This window comes from Nicotiana attenuata, chromosome 1, assembly GCF_001879085.1.
Source record: "Nicotiana attenuata strain UT chromosome 1, NIATTr2, whole genome shotgun sequence".
NCBI classification, from domain to species: domain Eukaryota; kingdom Viridiplantae; phylum Streptophyta; class Magnoliopsida; order Solanales; family Solanaceae; genus Nicotiana; species Nicotiana attenuata.
Window position 1 is genome coordinate 109,903,997 of NC_031989.1, and position 19,198 is coordinate 109,923,194.

The 19,198-nt window shown below is 36.1% G+C and overlaps 2 protein-coding genes across 2 annotated transcripts in view; both read left to right on the plus strand.

Moving 5' to 3' along the window:
- Positions 5,952-10,268, plus strand: LOC109232088 (D-amino-acid transaminase, chloroplastic). The gene is made up of 5 exons (XM_019397751.1): positions 5,952-6,243; positions 6,946-6,995; positions 7,430-7,608; positions 8,568-9,241; positions 9,967-10,268. Exons 1-5 carry the CDS (start codon positions 6,072-6,074, stop codon positions 10,059-10,061), a joined length of 1,170 nt encoding a protein of 389 aa, XP_019253296.1. The 5' UTR covers positions 5,952-6,071; the 3' UTR covers positions 10,062-10,268.
- The window catches only part of LOC109232099 (TOM1-like protein 2), a 35,327-nt gene continuing 27,818 nt past the window's right edge, over positions 11,690-19,198 (plus strand). The window contains exons 1-2 of the mRNA XM_019397763.1: positions 11,690-11,971; positions 14,990-15,068. Of these exons, the coding sequence (XP_019253308.1) occupies positions 11,871-11,971; positions 14,990-15,068 (180 nt within the window). The 5' untranslated portion in view covers positions 11,690-11,870. The remainder of the gene's footprint in view (positions 11,972-14,989; positions 15,069-19,198) is intronic.

Sequence of the window (19,198 nt, forward strand, 5' to 3'; positions counted from 1 at the left end):
TCCCATGGTTCAATCCACCCAATTCCAAAAACCAACAAATACAGCAAAGCTTCCCCAACAACCTAGATCTACCACCTTCCAGCCCCAACCATTTCTTATTCCTCAAGGTGCCAATAGACGATATTACTCTATCCAGAACACACCAATATCATATGGCTCATATAATCAGGTCATGTCCTATCCACCAATATATTATCCCCAACCTACACGTATTCCACCACCTTTGTATCACAAAACACCATATATCCAGACCCCTCTTCAACTTACCCCTTCACATATGCCTTACCAACACAATCCCATAAACACAAACCAACCAAACACAGAGAATGTAGCCTATCCTAACCTGCCCTTTTCTAAGTATACCAAGGTTGAATTTCCTAAGTTTGATGGTGAGAATTTAAGAACTTGGTTGTATAATTTGGATCGGTTCTTTGCTGAGGAGGATGTCACCATTCAACAAAAAATGAAGCTACTTTCTCTACATTTTGAGGGTAATGCCTTTCAATGGCGCTTAGGCTATATGAGGAGTGGGGGACAGTTACCACTTCCTACTTAGGAGGAGTATATTTGGGCTTTGTGTGACACTTTTGGGCTGAATATACTGATCCAATGACTGAGATTATGAATATCAAACATACATGGACAATGAAGGATTACCAAAGGGCCTTTGTCAATGTCATTACTAGGCTCAACATATCAGTAAAACATGCTATTAGCATATTCTTAAACAACATTAAGCCAGAACTTAGCCATGCAGTGAGAATTGGAAATCCTTGTACATTACCCTAGGCATTTTACTTAGCCAAGCTATATGAGTCCAGTTGTGCAGCACAGAGTAAGGCTATAAAAACTTGCAATTCTGTGTCATCTGTGAATAGAGGAAACATGAATTATTATCATAACAGTTGGACCATGATCAACTTGAATACATTCAGGAAACCAGTCACAGCTAAATTTGATAACAAAATAAGAAAAAGGCTGACTCCGGCAGAAATGGAAGAGAAGAAGTCTCAAGGACCGTGTTTCTTTTATGATGAGAAGTTTGTGCCTGGCCACAAGTGTCAGGATAAGAGATAATTGTTTCCCCTAGAATTGGAAGCAGGTGAGGTACCAGAGGAGGGGATAGAAGAAACCCAACTGGAGGAAGAAGAAGAGATAGCCAAGGAACTCCCTGAAAGCTGTGCCATTTCCTTACAAGCTTTAAATGGAACCTTAGGTTATCAAACCTTGAGGTTGAGGGGATTCATAGATCAAAGACCATTGGAAGTATTCATTGATTGTGGCTCTACACACAACTTCATAGATGAAGAAACAGCAAAAAGATTGGGGGTTCCAATTAAGTAAAACTAAACCTCAATTGGTACAAGTTGTTGATGGTAGGGAAGTGCCAACTGACAGTAATTGTAAGGGATTCCAGTGGTTAATGCAATGAGTTGTATTTCAGGATGATTTTCTGGTATTTTCAATTGGTAAAAGTGACATAGTGCTGGGAATTCAGTGGCTCTACCCCTTAGAAGATATCAAGTTCAATTTCAGGAAGCTGATTTGAGTATAATGGGTAACTGCTTACATTGCAAGGGATCCAGCCTAAATTCAAGACAGTCCAAGCAAAATCAATGGATAAGATGACCATTGAAGGATCCAGTTCTTCATGATTAAGGTAAGAGTTGCAGAATGCAAGGAGACGGAGGTGACAAAACCTGAGAAGCTTGAAGAGCCCGTGGAGCTAAGGCAGGTTCTTGATGAGTATATTTGGTGAGCCTACACAGTTACCTCCCTCAAGAGGGGTGTTTGATCACCATATTTCTTTGATGGAAGGCAGTCTGCCAGTCAACTCAAGGCCTTATAGATACTCACCAGTGCAAAAGGATTTCATTGAGACAATGGGCAGGGAGATGATGAACCAAGGCATCGTACAATATAGTTCTAGTTCGTATGACTCTCCAGTGGTGCTAGTGAGCGAGGAGGATGGATCTTAGAGACTGTGTGTTGATTACAGAGCCCTCAACACCATCAAGGATAAATTTCCCATCCCCATTATTGAAGAACTCCTATATGAGTTGAGTAGATATCATATTTACTCCAAGATAGACTTAAGGGCAGGGTACCATCAGATCAAGATGGCACCAGCTTATGTTTATAAGACCACACTCAAGACTCATTATGGGAACTATGAGTTCCTGGTCATGCCATTTGGATTGACCAATGCACCCTCCAGCTTTTAGAGTTTGATGAATCACATTTTCCAAGAACATCTCAGGAAATTCATCTTAGTCTTTGACTTACTAATCCAACACCAGTTATTGGCAAAAAAAAGTAGGTGTGTTTTTGCTGCAAAGAGGGTGGAGTACTTAGGCCATTACATTTCATCTCAAGGGGTATCTATTGACCTTAAGAAGGTTGAAGCTGTGCAATCTTGGCATGTGCCTCAATCTGTGACACAATTAAGAGGTTTTCTAGGGTTTGCAGGTACTATAAGAGGTTCATAAGAGGCTATGGGGTGATCAGTAAACCTCTTACTGATATGTTTAAAAAAGATGGATTCATATCGGCTGAAAGGGCTAGAGGGTCCTTCAGTCAACTCAAAACTTCACTCACCACAACACCTATCTTAGCCCTTCCTGACTTCTCATTGGCTTTTGTAGTTGAAACTGATACCTGCAATGTAGGCATTAGAGCTTTTTTAATGCAGAAGAGGCAAGCTATTGCTTTTCTCAGCAATGGACTATCTACACAACATTAGTCCTTATCAGTATATGACAAAGAACTGTTGGCATTGGTGATGGCAGTCAACAAATGGTCTTAATACTTGACAGTTAGACCCATCATTGTTAAAACAAACCAAAGAGCCCTAAAATTCCTCTTAGAGAAGAAGCTACACACTGGAACTCAGCTGAAATGGATCACCAAACTAATGCAGTATGACTTTGAAATTGAGTATAAGAAGGGGAAGGAGAACAAGGCAGTAGATGCCTTGTCTAGAATTCCATTGATCTAACTTGCTGCAATAACACTATCCACTATGAGAATTGATTTGCTAGAAATGATTATTCAGAGCTAGATGAAGAAGTGAAGGCAGTCATTCGGCCAATACAACAGGGAGGAACTAATAATACGGGGTACACCTTTATCCATGGCCAACTCAGGAAGAAAGGGAAACTAGTGGTAGGACCTGACCTTCAACTTAGGAAAGATATATTACAACTATGGCATATTTCAATGGAGGGAGGACACTCAGGGATAGAGAATACCTACAGGAAGGTAGTTGTTCTCTTCTATTGGAAGAACATGAAGGAAGAAGTCCAGAAACAGCTCAAGGCATGTAATGTTTGCTAGAGACACAAGTATGATAATGCCCCTTATCCTAGATTGCTGCAACCACTCAAAATACCAGTAGCAACATGGAGTAGTATTAGCATGGACTTCATAGATGGATTTCCTAAATCTAAAGGAAAGACAGTGATTTGGGTGGTGGTGGATCGCCTCACGAAGTATGCTCATTTCATTGCTCTCTCTCATCCTTATTCTGCCAATGATATTGCATAACTCTTTATGGAAAACATCTATAAGTTACATGGGATACTTGAAGATATCATTAGTGACAGAGATCTAATCTTTACTAATAAAGTTTGGCAGGAGTTATTCTCCATGATGGGAGTAACACTCAATACCTCTATTGCCTATCACCTCTCAAACAGATGGGCAAATAGAGGTGATGAATAGGTACCTAGAGACCTACTTAAGGTGTTTTTGTTCAGATTCAAAATCATATTGGTCTTAATTTTTGGCATATGCAGAATGGTGGTACAATACTACTTTCTACACCTCTATACAGAGTACACCATATGAGGCCCTCTATCGGCAACCACCCCTAATACACTTACCATACATGGCTGGAGATTCTCAAGTAGAAGAAGTGAACAAGAAGTAGGCAGAAGCCTATTGACTAGGGAGTTCAAGACACAACTGTTGAAATACCACCTCAAAAGAGCCTGGCAAAGGATGGAAGAACAAGCTAACAAACACAGGTCTGACAAGCAATTCAAGGAGGGATATTGGGTTTACTTGAAAATCCAACCATACAGGCAACTTTCCACGTGGGGCAAGCATTTTACTAAATTATCAGCAAGGTACTATGGTCCTTACCAGATGCTACAGAAAATAGGACCGGTGACATATAGGTTGTCTCTTCCTGCCCAGCTCTTGTTGCACTCAACCTTCCATGTATCTTAGCTAAAACTCTGTCATGAATTGCCTCCTACTATAACATACCCTCATGTCATCGAGTTGTCCAGTCCCTATTGCCCATAACAAGAGAAGATAGTGGATAGAAGGATGATTCAAAAGGGAAACAAGGTAGTGGCGCAAGTGTTGGTTAAAACTCAGTCCATAAACTATATATGAAAGTAATTTTTCCTTTTGTTTTTATAGCAAAAAATTTCAATTAATCAAACAACAAAATATAATTACTTCCTGTAATCTATTTTCTGTCATATCACAAATCTTAGTTTGCTAGTTTATTAGCTTTACAATCAAAGGGTAAAAGCCTAAAAGGAATTAGACGAAGATGATTAGCCTATTGAGATTTTTTCAATTAAATTAGTTTTTTGGTACGCGCTTTGCGCGTGTATCCCATCTTAATGAGTATAATTTTTTTTAAAATCAGAGTGTTGTTTCAAAATTCCTTGTTAGTTCGAAGACTCTATGCGTATATATACCGAGACCGATCCTTGTTATCAACTCTTTGGTCAATGAAACCGGCAAACAAATTGAATATCTTTTTTACCCTTTAAAAGTAGAGTTCACACTAAACAAAAAAATTATTTAATTATTCACCTAATATTTAAAATTTTAAAGTATAATATAACTTTATTATTATTATTATTATTATTATTATTATTATTATTATTATTAAATCTTTACTTATTTGAACTTTATAAGAAGTCCTAATATTTGGGACTTTAAATTCAAGTAAAATTTGCTTTCCATACATTATTTACTTTTTAAATTAATGAGCTTTAATTTAGACGTTATTCTAAATTTTGGAATATTGCTTCCTTTTTAGTAATTGTTTATTTTTTATTTTGTAACAGTTAGAACGGTTATTTTCTATTAAAAAATTATTTTTAAATATGATAAAACAAATTAAAATGACTATTTTGTCTAATATGAAATCTATTTTTAAGGAATAAAAAAATAAATAACATTTAACTAATGATTATCGTGCCTTTAATATAGTATGGAGTATAAATAAATATAGATATAAATTATTAAAATTGACGGCAAATAAGAGAAGTTGAATCGGCATGCAGGGCGACCTACTTGTATACTTTTGATATTTTATTCTTATAATGTGTAATTGATGTGTTCTTTCTAACTGAAAAATTCCTGAACAAACCGAAGATATGTAGAAATATTAATTTTCGAATGAAGAAATTACAATGTTAGATCTTGACTCAGGCTCATTTACTTCTCCGTTTGAAGGGATAACATTTACAATTTGATTCCAACGAGGGAATATGACCGAAATCTAGTGTCATTTTTTTAAAGCAATGCTCTTATAAGGTAAAATTTTAATGAATTTTAAAGTCCTAAATATTAGGAATTTCTACCTAGTTCAAATAAGGAAAATTTAATGATTTTTTAATTTGATCTTAAGGTCTTAAATATTAGGCAAATAATTTAAATTATAATTTTGTCCAATGTGAAAGCTATTTTTAAAGGATAAAAAAAGGTGAACGACGTTTCGCTAAGTGTCTTCGTGCCTTTAATATAGTATAGGTTTGAAAAAAGAAAATGAAATGGAAGGACCATTAGAGCAAAATAATCATTAGTATAGGGACTAATATTGAAGTTAGAAATACTTTAGGGATAAAACTAATATATTCATATAACCGAACAAGTCTAAAGCCGAGGGACATATTAAACAAACAATTGCAGTCCAATATTTAACGAAGGTTCTGTTTTCTTCTGTTTGGTTTAACAATGGCAAAACCATTTCATATTTCAAGTAGTGATTTTTGGATTATTTTGTGCCACAGTTTCACTGAGAACTCATAGAGCTATCTACAATGGCTTCCTTATTAACTATTCCAAAACCAATATCCGACGCCTCTTTTTTATTACCAAAATTAAGGGATTCCGTTATTTTTCTGAAGAAAATCTCAATTTCAAGACCAAAGATCAGACCTTTGACCCGATCAAATATTATCAAGAATTCAAATCAAACCCAGTTTTCCTCTGGTAAATTTGAAATATTTTTTGCTTAATTCTTTTATTTTGGTGGGGCAGGGCAGGATATTTGTCAAAGAATATTTTCTAGACATTAGCACTTTGATTGTAGGTCCTATGCTTTTTAAGAATGGTTTAGCTGGACATTTGTACACTTAGAACATATACAGAACTAATTGTATTTATATTATATTGGCATGAAATGAGTTTAAATGGAGTAACAAATTCCGTGAGAATTCATATAGCCCAACTTTACTTGTATTTATTGCACCCAAGGGTGTGGCCTGGTGCGTAATGAAGTGGGTGAGAAACATGAGGCTTTAGGTTCAAATCCCAGTGAAGGAAAAAAATAATAGGTGATTTCTTCTCATCTATCCAAGCCTTGGTGGATAGAGTTACCTACTACTTGTTGCTGGTGGGAGGTAGCAGGTATACCGTGGAATTAGTCGAGGTATGCGCAAGCTGGCCCAGACACTACTGTTATTAAAAAAAAAAATTTTATATAGCCGAACTTGTTTTGACTGGTGTAGTAGTTGATGTTGTTATGTTATTTTGGTAATTGGGGTTATATATGTTCCAATTATTTCTTAAAGTTGTTCAATAATTTAGCTTAAGCAACTCTTGTTAGTGTTCCGAGTTTTTGGTTTATTGATGGTTAGCTGTTATTAGAAGTTTAATTTGAGCTAATACTAACATGGCTGTTTGGTGTTGCAGAAGGACAATGTAGTCCAACGTTTGATGTCCCACTTCTTTCTTCCTCAGAGGTCTGTCTTCTTTTTTATGTTCTTAGGGCTCGTTTGGTACGAGGGATAAGGGATAATGGATAACTAATTCTGTGATTAAATTTGAGATGAGTTTATTTATCCCACGTTTGGTTGGGATAAAATCACGGTACAACTAATCCCGGGATTGTAGTGTTATTTTTATCCCTATGAGAGGGTGGGATAACAATCTCGGAATAGCTAATCCCGGGATAATTAATCCCGGGATAACTTGCTTCCAACCAAACAACCTCTTAATGTTTTAATTAAAGACATAGTAATTGTTTTTAAAGCTGCAGAAATAGAACTTGAATATTACCTGCCTCCTGAATTTACTACTCCATCTGTTCCATTTCATTTGATTGTGTTTGTCTGTGCACGTAATTTAAGAAAGAAAAAAAGACTTGAGACTTTTGACTTTTGTTTTCCCGGTAAAGGTTATTCAGAGAATGAGAACAAGTCGAGAAGGTCACGAAACCAAGCAGCTTTATTTGGCAATGTACTCCAGCGTTTTCGGTGGAATCACAACTGATACAGATGCCATGGTGATCCCCATGGATGATCACATGGTTCATAGAGGACATGGAGTTTTTGATACCGCTGCCATTATGGATGGGTTAGTATTTCTAACTCTATAGGTTAAGCCACTTAATTTTGGTTCTTCATCTTTCTTCCATCAAGGTTGATTTATGATGTAGATTTTCATTCCTTTATGTAACATAAATCAGTTCTTGGGAAGGCCTATTAGTATACCTAGAGATGTAGCAACGCTTGTGTGTTGGCGTCGATGAAGGTTTAAAGCCTCTTTCCTTCAACACCGGAAAGCTAGTGGTTACAGTGTCGGAGCCAGAACTTTCACTAAGGTGGGTCAAAATATAAAGAAGTAAACTCACGAAGAAGCCAGGGAGAGTCAATATATGGAGTAGTATATATACGTAAAAAGAATTTTTTATCTTGCTAAACAGTATAATTTTCGGAAAATTGACACCCTTTGAATACATGTGGCTCTGCCGCTGCTTGGTTACTTTAAGCACATATCCAAGTGGTCATGCTCGTGCATCTGCTTGATGAAATTTCTTTAATACTGTCAATTTACTATCTTGTAGTTTTCCGTAGAAATATTCTGTTTGGGTCTGTCTAATTTGTCGATAGTAAATAGTTATTTTAAACCCTTTTATGTTGCGTGTGTTTTCTACTTATAAGTTGAGATAATATGGGGTCTGATTTTCTGGCAAATAGGTCATAACTTGGTTGTATGCCTAACTTGCGTAATTTCTCGCCCTTTGCACGCAATTACCTCTTCTAGTTCTATGTTAGGAAAATGCCTGTTTATAGGATTAGATTATGTGCACAACTCTGAAATGTGGAACTAGTTATACTCCTCTTACGTTCTATGTTGGACAAATGCCTAGTTATAGGAAAATTATGTGAGCAACTCTACAGTGTGGACTGGTAAATCTGTACATGTCTTTAATTTCTTATTCTTGGTTAGGTAGTCAACAAGAATGAGAAGCTAAAAAATAGTTGAGATTCTTGGGCTTGTTTTATTCTCCTTATTTTTTTATCTACCCTCAGATGCCTTTATGAGTTGGACGAACACCTCGATCGTTTCCTGAGATCTGCAACCATGGCCAAAATACAAATTCCTTTTGATAGGGAAATCATTAGAAGAATTCTCATTCGTACAGTAAGTGTTTCCAAGTGCAGAAAAGGTTCTCTAAGATACTGGCTTTCGGCAGGACCCGGTGATTTCCAACTATCTCCATCGGGCTGTCCTCGAGCAGCTCTTTACGCCATTGTAATACAAGATCAATCACCTCCCGATCACAGGGGCATCAGAGTTGTAACTTCATCCATCCCAATAAAACCCCCACAGTTTGCCGTCATGAAAAGCGTAAATTATCTGCCGAATGCACTTTCCAAGATGGAAGCAGAAGAAAATGATGCATATGCAGCAATTTGGTTGGATGGCGATGGATTTGTCGCTGAAGGACCTAATATGAATGTGGCTTTTGTTACAAAGGAAAAGGAACTTCTGATGCCTAGTTTTGACAAGATTCTCAGTGGCTGTACGGCTAAAAGAGTTCTGGTTCTTGCAGCAAAGCTAGTAAAAGAAGGTAAGCTTCGGGGCATTAGAATAGATAACGTGTCGGTAGAGGATGGGAAAAGAGCAGATGAGATGATGCTAATTGGCAGTGGAGTTCTTGTCCGCTCGGTGGTGCAGTGGGATGAAGAAATCATAGGTGATGGTAAGCCTTTCTATGCCGCCTCTCTCAGTTTCTTTGCTTCCATTGAAACAATGCACTTTTACAATTGTCTTTCTATAGTCAGTAACTTAATTTTCTTATATCCTTACATCTGCTTAAAACTTTTTCATCCAAGCACATAGAAGCGTATTTCAACTGGTAATGAAAAATGGATGCTCTCCTTGTCATGTCGGAAGCTCGAAAGCACAATTTTGAACTTGACTTCTAAATAATATTTGGACAACGATCACAAATGATGAGCATCCCATATTATTCCCTTATCTCTTTGTCACGTTGGTAGCTCGAAAACAGAATTTTGAACTTGACTTCTTAATAATATCTGGACAACGATCACAAAGGACAAGCATCTCATACTATTCTTTCATGTTCATGCATATAAATAGTAATCTCGCCTTGCTGTGTAGTGTGCCATTATTGTCCCTAGTAAATGTTATACCTAAGATGCCTTTTCAGACTTAAAAGTGTAAACTTTAGTCAATTGGCTATGATTCCATATGCTGCTCCAAATATGATATTTCAAAATTCGAGCAGGAAGAAATGTTTTAATTTCGAGGTCCAAAGAAAGTAATGTTTGACAAACTGAGACTAGACAGATATTAGATACCAATATATGCTCACTCATTGTTGCTCTTTCTGAACACCAGTCCCATCTAAATCTTGTTTCATATTTAGCTGTTTTACTTGATTGTATTTCCTCATTACTGTAGGTGGAGAAGGTCCTGTGACACAAGCTTTGTTAAATCTTCTTTTGGAGGATATGAAGTCAGGGCCTGCATCAGTGCGAGTTCGCGTTCCCTATTAAAATTGATTACATATCTTCCCTTGTAATATGGTGGTTGGAAATTCAAGATTCAACAATCTCAACTCTTGATTAGGAACTGCTGCTATAGAAATGTTTCTCAGATAAGCTTTGCTAAAATAAGCTTGCTTTCTTATTGTCTTCATAATAGTTGTACTATGGCCAAAGAATATTCAGCTTTAAGTTCTTTCCTCAACTGTATTTCTCACATTCCACCCTTGTCTATGTGAACGAAAACCCTATTCAAAATCCAGAAAATATTCCAGCATAATATACTGGAGTTCGAATTTTTTATATATGAATTTCCAGCATAATATACCGGTCCAACATAATATGCTGGAAGTTCATACACAGGTGCACCGATCTCCTATATATTATGTTGGAACTTTCCGTGTTCCAGCAAAATAGTGGCTATTTTCAATGACAACGCTGACTATTTTTCAATTACCAGTCCGAAAACTGGCTAGCCCGTGCTATTTTTACCTATTTTACGTAGCCATCCCTTGCATTTTTGCAAGAGGCTATTTCTACGGTTCTAACCCGTGACCTCCTAGTCACATGGCAACAACTTTATCAGTTACAGCCGTACCTTGCATATTTTCAAGAAGTTGTTTTCACAGTCGAATCTGTAATCTCCTGATCACATGGCTATAACTTTACCTGTTACGCCAAGGCTCCCCTTCTATAGAGCCAAAGCCAATAAAAATAAATTTTCCACAGGGAGAATCAAGGAATGTGAGAAAATCAAACAATTGAGAAAGGTTTACAAAATAGTACTATCTACTCAAGATGATCTAATTAAGAAGTTAGGCTAATAAAAATTCACAATATGCACACCAATTCTTACATAAAGTTCTTCTAAGAATTGAAGGTAAAAAATTAATCTATCTAGAAGCTAAGCTCAACATATTCTTCTATAAAAAAACAATCTACCTTATAGATTAGATGAAGATGCTTCTCGAACATAGTTCTACGAAATTCTTCTCAACAATAAATTCATTTCATATCTTAGATGGAGCATTTATTTATCTCTTAAATAGACCAAACTTCAAGAAAATGTTTATATCATGTCTATTGAATGCTAGGATATGCTATAAATTATTACATGATACTCCCTCAGGTCCACTTTAATTAATTTTTTGATAATTTTTACACATATTAAGGAATTCACTTTTTAGCATTAATTAACAATAAAATTGATCATATTAACCTTAATTTGTTCATAATACAACAAATACTTCTAAGCTCTTTACTCGAAGGACAACTTTGAAAATAAGAAATTAATTACTTCTTGATTTCTTAAAAAGTCAAATAATATGGATCATAAAAAAGCTAAAAAAATAATTAAAGTAGACCGGAGGAAGTAATAAATAAGGAATCCAATTGGAAAAGAAAAAAGAAATCGATAATAGTAACTACTAAGTACTAACTACCTTACGAATTTCATTTAAAGTTTAAAAGGTCCAAATGTCAAAAATCAAAAGTACATGGTATTTTCTTTAACTTCTACAAACCTTAGGGGCTTAAGTTTACCAACTTGAAATCTTGACATAGTTAGACTTATACGTGTTCTCTTCTCATTGGCTAGTGCCACTTTCTTTTTAATTCTAATTTTATTGATTGGAAAATAAACTAATCATCATAACAGAACACAAGAGAGAGAGAACTCATATGATTTGATTCGTTATTAGAATCTCGCCGGTGAAATATTTTTACGCTGGAGAATTCGCCGGCGGTCACATTTTTGTTTCAAGTGATCGGAGGCGGAAATTTTCTATTTTATTTTTTGGCGGTAAATAAAATAATTATAGGATGGTGAATTTTTTGGTGGAACGAGCGACGAGCGATATGCTTATTGGGCCTGATTGGGCCATGAATGTCGAGATCTGCGATATATGCAATCGTGATCCCGGGTATGTAAAATTTGGATTTTTTTCTTTTTATTACATAAAATATGATTCGGCTTTCTGTTTTATGGAATACTCCATTTCTACTGAAATTGTTGTAATTTTCAGTAGTAATAGTTGTAGTTTTTAGTTGTAGGAAATAGTACTCCGTCTGTTCTAATTTATGTGAAACCTTTTCCATTTTTTAGTCTGTTCCATAAACTTATACATTTCTATAATTAGAAATAATTTTACTTTAAATTTCTTATTTTACCTTTGATGAGATAATTTTTAGGCGCTCAAGTATTTAGGACTTGTTTAGACCACAAGGTACATGTCCAATCAAACAGAGTCACATATATTGGAACGGATGGAGTAATTTTTTTTTTCTGCTGGTGCATGTAAATATTTTTTCTTTTACCTTAAATTTTAAAAAAAAGTATGAGTCAGTTTTCTGCTTTGCTGAATATATGCACGTGAAAAAAGTTGTAAGTTTTCTATAGTAATAATCTCTGGTTAGAGACTTCTATGTCAGTGTAGTTATAAGTGTGAGATTTAAAGAACTTCTAGTTTTAGGGAACCTTATTTTGTCATAAAAGACAAATTCTAACACTTGATCTTAGACAAAAGGCCTAGAAAGAGTTTGGAAGCTCAAAACAAGAGATTTCTCTATTATGAAAAAAAAAAGGCTTAGTTAGATTTAAAAAAAAAAAAGGCTTAGCCTAATGGTTGATGAAGTTGAAATGAAGACCATGGGAGATAGGGATTTGAATCCTAGTAGTGCTAGAAAGATCAAGTGATTTCTTCACATCTGTCTAAATCTTGGTGGACAGAGTTATTCAGTACCTATGGGAGGATGAAGGTTGGTGGATAATTGAGATACATGCAATTTGGTCTATACAACACCGTCATTTAAAAAGAGGCGATAAAGGCATGTACAAGAAGACAAATTAGTTGCCAGTATTGAAGAAATGGTCTTGAATAGAGTGGAATGGACACAAAGGGTTCATATAGTCGATCCCGACTAGTTTGAATTGAGGGTGAAATATAAAAACTTAAGGTTTTAGAGAATTATTTGCTAGTATTGGATGAAGTGGCTTCAAGTTTACCGGAATGGATATAGAGGATTGACATAGTTTTCCCAAAGGTAATACAGAGGAGATATAGTTGACCCAACTAGTTATGGATTGAGGCATAGTTGATTGATTTACTTTAGTTGTATCTTGCTGTGATTATGGGACTGTGCTGGACGGTATAGAGCGAGTTCAGAGACTAGGTTTGCATCTTTGTATGGTGCTACATTTGAGGGTCATTGTTTTGCCATGTGTTACTGTAACCTCTGTTTTTGTGGGAAGCTGGAATGTAGGATTTTAAAGAGATCACAATTCATGTTGGTTGTCTGGTGCTTTAAAAGTAATTTTTGTTTAGATGAATTTTTGAAGAAGAAAGTAAGATGGAAACAGATGATCTATAATTGCAGCAGACCTTATTGATTCCGATTTAACAGTAATGTTCCTTGAGTGTTACTTGTTTAATCTTGCTATATCCGTAGTTTAATAGAGGGTTCAAATGTTTTTCAGCAGCGGTGTATGCAGGATTTTTTGCAGGCAGTGTCGACATTTAAAAAGTAAACAAATGAACAAGTCACTCTAATTGACACAATATAAAAAAAGACACAATTCAAGTTTTATTACTAATTTTCAGTTAACTTGGATGATTCCATTCAAAACTTTTTAAATTATTTATTATCAACACTGGTAATGAGTTACTTTCTCTATCCGGTGGTTAGTTTAGTACTTAAACAGTGAGTGGTCGGCGGTTCAAGCATGACAACAAACTTTTCCTTTGAGATAAGGGGGCAAAACTTTAAAATACGAGTAAAATTTTGAGCCAGAGAATCAAAACGTCAACCTCACTCTAATGAGTAAGGCGCTTCACCATTGGGCCAGAGCTTGTTGTGACAAGTGGTGTTAGTATTAACGATCAACAAAAAAAAAAGTTTTCCTATTTCTTTTTCTCCAAATTGTCCGTATAGGCGCTAGAGGGACTACACTTATTCCTTTTTCTATCTATGTTGTTTTTCCTTTTATTTTTTGTTTTGTTTTGTATTTTTACTTTTTTTTATCTTCGGTCCTTCAGCCGCTATGGTATCTTACCTATCAGATACAATTTTGTTCTTATCGCGGTTTACTGGTTTGTGCTGAGAGTATCTGGTAGCTAATTGCTACATCTTTTTATGTTTCCTAATTGGAGTGCCCTCACGATTTTTGGTGCTGCTGGTTATTATGTGACATCTGACTATTTTTAATTACGCACTAGGCTATTATTAGAGGCTAGTATATTATAACACTCTCATGAGAGTCTTTCTTCTGGGATTAAAAGGGTTTTAGGGAAGACGAAGATAGTTTTCTCTTCTCTTTTTTTGGTGGTGAAAGTAGACAAATAAATACTAGATTTCCTGTATTTGTTTGATAGGTAGATTATCATATATGAGACTATAATCATCTTGAAGATGCAGTCTCACATTTCCAGTGGAAGGAGCCAATCCCTGAGGGCATTTCATGCGTTAATTATTTTAGTTGAGATGACCTAAAGGAAAAATGGTGCAGGTCCAAGCAAACAGGGTATTAATCTAGTATTGACAGATTTTTATTGGTGAAGCGTTTCGTTAATTATTTGCTAACCTAACAAATAAATTGCCATCAAGTCTCTTCAGCAAGTCCATTCTTTTTCGGACGACCTGAACTTCTAATTACACGTTTTTTTTTGTTTTTTTTTTTAAATTTAATAAAATTAAGATATGAGGTTCTTCTAGCCTCTTTACTGACCTATTTTAATGAAAATTGAGATAGTGTTTATTGGACTTACTAGTATTTTCATAATAAAAACTCCAGTGGTGTCATGCTGCGGTGCTCAATGCAATTTCCCCTTTTTCTTTTGCTTTCTAATATCAAATATTTGGTATAATCATCGAGGTGTTTGCTTTGTTTGGACTGGAGATTGGTTAAAGTAGTTCTTATTATTTGTTTTATTTTGGTTCACCAGGCAAGCCAAAGATGTTGTGAAAGGAATAAAAAAGCGTCTTCGCAGTAAGAAACCAAAAGTCCAGCTACTCGCCCTGACAGTAAGCGTTTGAAACTATTTTATCCACAAATTGCTTAAACTATATGGATTGTCAAGTCCTTACCTTCCATCTTTTTTGTTAGTTTTCCTTTATTTATTTTAAATGAGAGAGCTAAGATTTCCATCTACATTCATTTGTCCATGTGCTATCTTTCCGCCTTCTTCTTTATATGTTCGCTATTCTCCTTTACTATTAGCAACAACAAGATATGATGTAGATTTTGAGAAGAAGAAAGGCTTCTTATATTTCTGTATATGTTTACATCCCATGAGCAAGGGAATTTTTACAAAGCTCCTAATGCTAATTAAGGAAATAAAATAAATCTATACACTCAATTCAGCTATCAAATAAAATAAAATAAAATAAAATCTTCTAAATATAGTCAAATCTTATGAAATCAAGCTAATAAACAATCTCCTAAGTAAAATCAAATCTCCTTGAATCATGCTAATCAACACTCCCTCTCAAGCTGGTGCAAAGATGTCGTACATGCCCAACTTGCAACTCAAAGTATGGAAAGTTCGCTTGTTGAGACCTTTGGTAAACACATCAGCTAGCTATTTTTCCGAAGGTACATGAAACAAACTCAAGACAGTAGTTGTAACGTCGATCAATTTCCACATGCTTTGTTTGGTCATGCTGGACTGGATTATGAGCTATACAGATGACAGCCTTATTGTCACAATACAAGAAAAGTTTTCTTTTTTCAAACAGTCTCAATTCCTCTAGTAGCTTTTGTAGCCAAAGCAATTCGCAGACACCTTGGGCCATAACTCTATATTCTGCCTTCGCACTTGATCTAGCAACTACACTTTGTTTCTTGCTTGTGTAAGTAATCAAGTTTCCTCCTACAAGTGTACAATAACTGGATGTAGATCTTCTGTCATCTAGAGATCCAGCCTAATCCGCGTCTGTAAAGGCTTCTATGTGGAGGTGATCATGTTTGGAGAAAAATAGACCTTTTCTCGGAGCAGACTTCAGATACCGCAAAATGTGAAAGGACACTTGCATATGGAGATCTCGGGGATCATGCATGAACTAACTCACCAGGCTAACTGAATAGGCTATATCTGGTCTAGTGTGGGAGAGATAAATGAGTTTTCCAACTAGCCTCTGATATCTCTCCTTATCAACTGACTTTCCAACTCCGCTTTGTAACTTGTGATTGCTTTCAATGGGCGATTCTGCGGGTTTGCAACCTGTTATACCAATTTCTTTCAAGAGATCCAGAATATACTTCCTTTGAGAAATAAAGATTCCTCTTTTGGATCTAGCAACCTCAATTCCCAAGAAGTACTGCAATTTTTTCTAGATCCTTGATCTCAAATTCATGTGGCAACAACTTCTTCAATCGGGCCATCTCCTCTTTGTCATCTCTTGTCATTACTATGTCGTCAACATAAACTATGAGATGAGTGAGTTTACTCGTTTGATGTCTTATGAAGAGGGTGTGATGAGCATTGCTTTGTTGGTAACCGAAGGAGATCATTGCTTTGTTCAGTCTATCAAACCAAGGTCTGGGGGACTGCTTCAATCCATACAAAGCTTTCTTCAATCGGCATACCTTTCCTTGACTTTATGCAGTATCAAATCAAGGAGAATCTCCATATATACCTCTTCTTCTAAGTCTCCGTGAAGAAATACATTCTTCATATCAAACTGTTGCAAGTCCCAATCGGGATTAGATACACAAGACAAAAAAATTCTAACAGTGTTCATCTTAGCAACAGGGGCAAATATCTCTTGATAATCCACTCCATAAGTTTGAGTGAATCCCTTGGCCACTAATCTTGCTTTGAATCTTTCAATTGAGCCATCAACTTTGTGTTTCACAGTGAAACCATTTGCAGCCAACCAACTTCATGTCTGGTGGTGAAGTGACAAGTTCCCAAGTTTTGTTTTTTGACGAGGCCTTCATTTCTTCAATCATAGCTTGCTGTCACTTAGGATCTGCAAAAGCTTTCCTCCAATTTTGGGAATAGACGCAGAAGAAATAGAGAAGGCAAATGCTCTATAGGAGGGAGACAAAGAATTATAGGAGACAAAATTAGATAAAAGGTGTTTGCTGGTGCAATATCTGACTCCTTTTCTGTAAGCAATAGGCACATCTAACTCATTAGGAAATGTAGATAACTCCCTAGTAGGAGATGGTTCAGCTTCAGTAGATTGCATGCTAGCTTATTTTGCTCTATTTTTCCTTGAGTAAGTTTTCAAATCAAGCCTATCCAAACGTCCAATAGTCTCCCTCTGAATTCTTTCTCCAATTTCACTTTCCCCTTGAGAATGTCATCAAGAGGTCCAGTAATAGAACTAGGTAGAATCACCTCTTCCTCCTTACTGCTCTCCCCTTGAAGAGGTGATGAGGTAATACGGCTCAGATTCTCAAAAGTTAACATCCAAGCTAACAAAAGATCTCCTAAAGGGAGGATGATAATATTTGTAACTTTTTTGTGTCGGAGAATACCCAATGAAAACCAGTGTTGTAAATAGCGAGCTGTATGTCGCTAATAGCGAATGGCGATGCGAAGCGAGGCTGTGTCGTTATTTTTGTCTGTTGCGTTGCGTTTTAGAAAAGGCGTGCGCTTCTCCCTGAAAGGCGAGAAGCGCTGAGAGGCGAGAGGCGACCTATTGCGATTTGCAGCGCTTTTTGAAAAAAAAGAAATTTAAAATGAGGCTCAGTGACTTAAAAGCAAAAAACAAAGTTTCTTCTTCTATTCGCGCAGCAAACGCAGGTTTGGGTTTGGTTTCCTCTTCACCCACAAACACAACAAACACCAGGTAGTGTTCTCCTTCTTGTTCTCCTTTCTTCTTCGACCAATTTTCTTCTTCTTTCTTCTTTCTTTTCTTTCTTTTTCCAGCTGTCTCAATTTTCCGGCAGCATCTCCGGCAGCAAACTGCTCTTTTACTCTGTTCTTTTTTCTTGTTCTTCTTCTTCTTTCTTCTATTTTCTTCTTCATCTTTCTTCTTTTTCTTTCTTCTTTCTTTCTTCTCTTTTTCCGGCGGCAGTTGATTTCCGGCTTTTTGCAACTGATTTCCGACTGTTTCTGGAGTTTTTGCTTAATTGATTTGCACCTTTTATTGCTCAGTGTTTTTTGTTTTACCTGCATTTTTCAAGTTTTAGTATACAATTAATTGCATATTAACTTAATTATATGCAAAATTGAGTTTTTGGTTATTTATATATGCAAATTTGATATTTTATCTTTTTGTATTAATTGGCGCTTCACTTAAAAAAGGCGAGCACTTCGCTTCTCGCTTCTCGCCTCAGTGAAGCGGGCACTCGTCGCTTTTTGTCGACTCTCGCTATACAAAACACTGATGAAAACACACTTTATAGCTCTAGGATCAAGTTTCCTAGAATTCTTAGTGTGGACAAAGCAAACACCCCCAAACACCTTTAGAGGAACAATATATTTATTCTTACCCTTTAAAGCTTCTGGAGGACTTCGAAAATTGAGGGGTTTAAGTGGCATTGGCATTCTGTTGATAAGATAGACAGCCGCTAGAATAGCATCCCCTAGTAAGGTTTTGGTAGATGCATGGTGAACATAAGAGATCTTGCTACTTCTAACAAATGCCCATTTTTTCTTTCAGCGACCCTATTTTGTGCACTAATGTAAGGACAACTAGTCTGATGGACTATCTCATTTGATTCCAAATAAGCACCACATCTTTTATCCATGTATTCGCTGCCATTGTCAGTTCTCAAGATTTTTATTTTGGGATCAAACTAAGTACAAATCATCTTATGAAATGACTGAAAACAAGAGAAAACTTCACTTTTGGATTTTAACGAATATACTCCAACTCATCCTAGTGCAGCAATCAATGAAAGTAACAAACCATTGACTACTAGACAAAGAAACAGTTTGGGTAGGAACCCATACATAAGAATGAATAGTCATAAACGGAGTTATGCTTCTATTATGACTCACAGGATAAGAGTTTCTAGTATACTTGGCATATCGCACGCATCACAAAACAAAGATTCAAATAGAGTCCTTGAAAACAAATCGGGACATAACTTCTTCAAAACAAAGAATGATGGATGTCCTAACCGTCTATGCCGCTGTATTATTTCTTGGCTAACATCCTTACTTCCCCCAAAAAGGCTTGACTAGAGTTTTGAA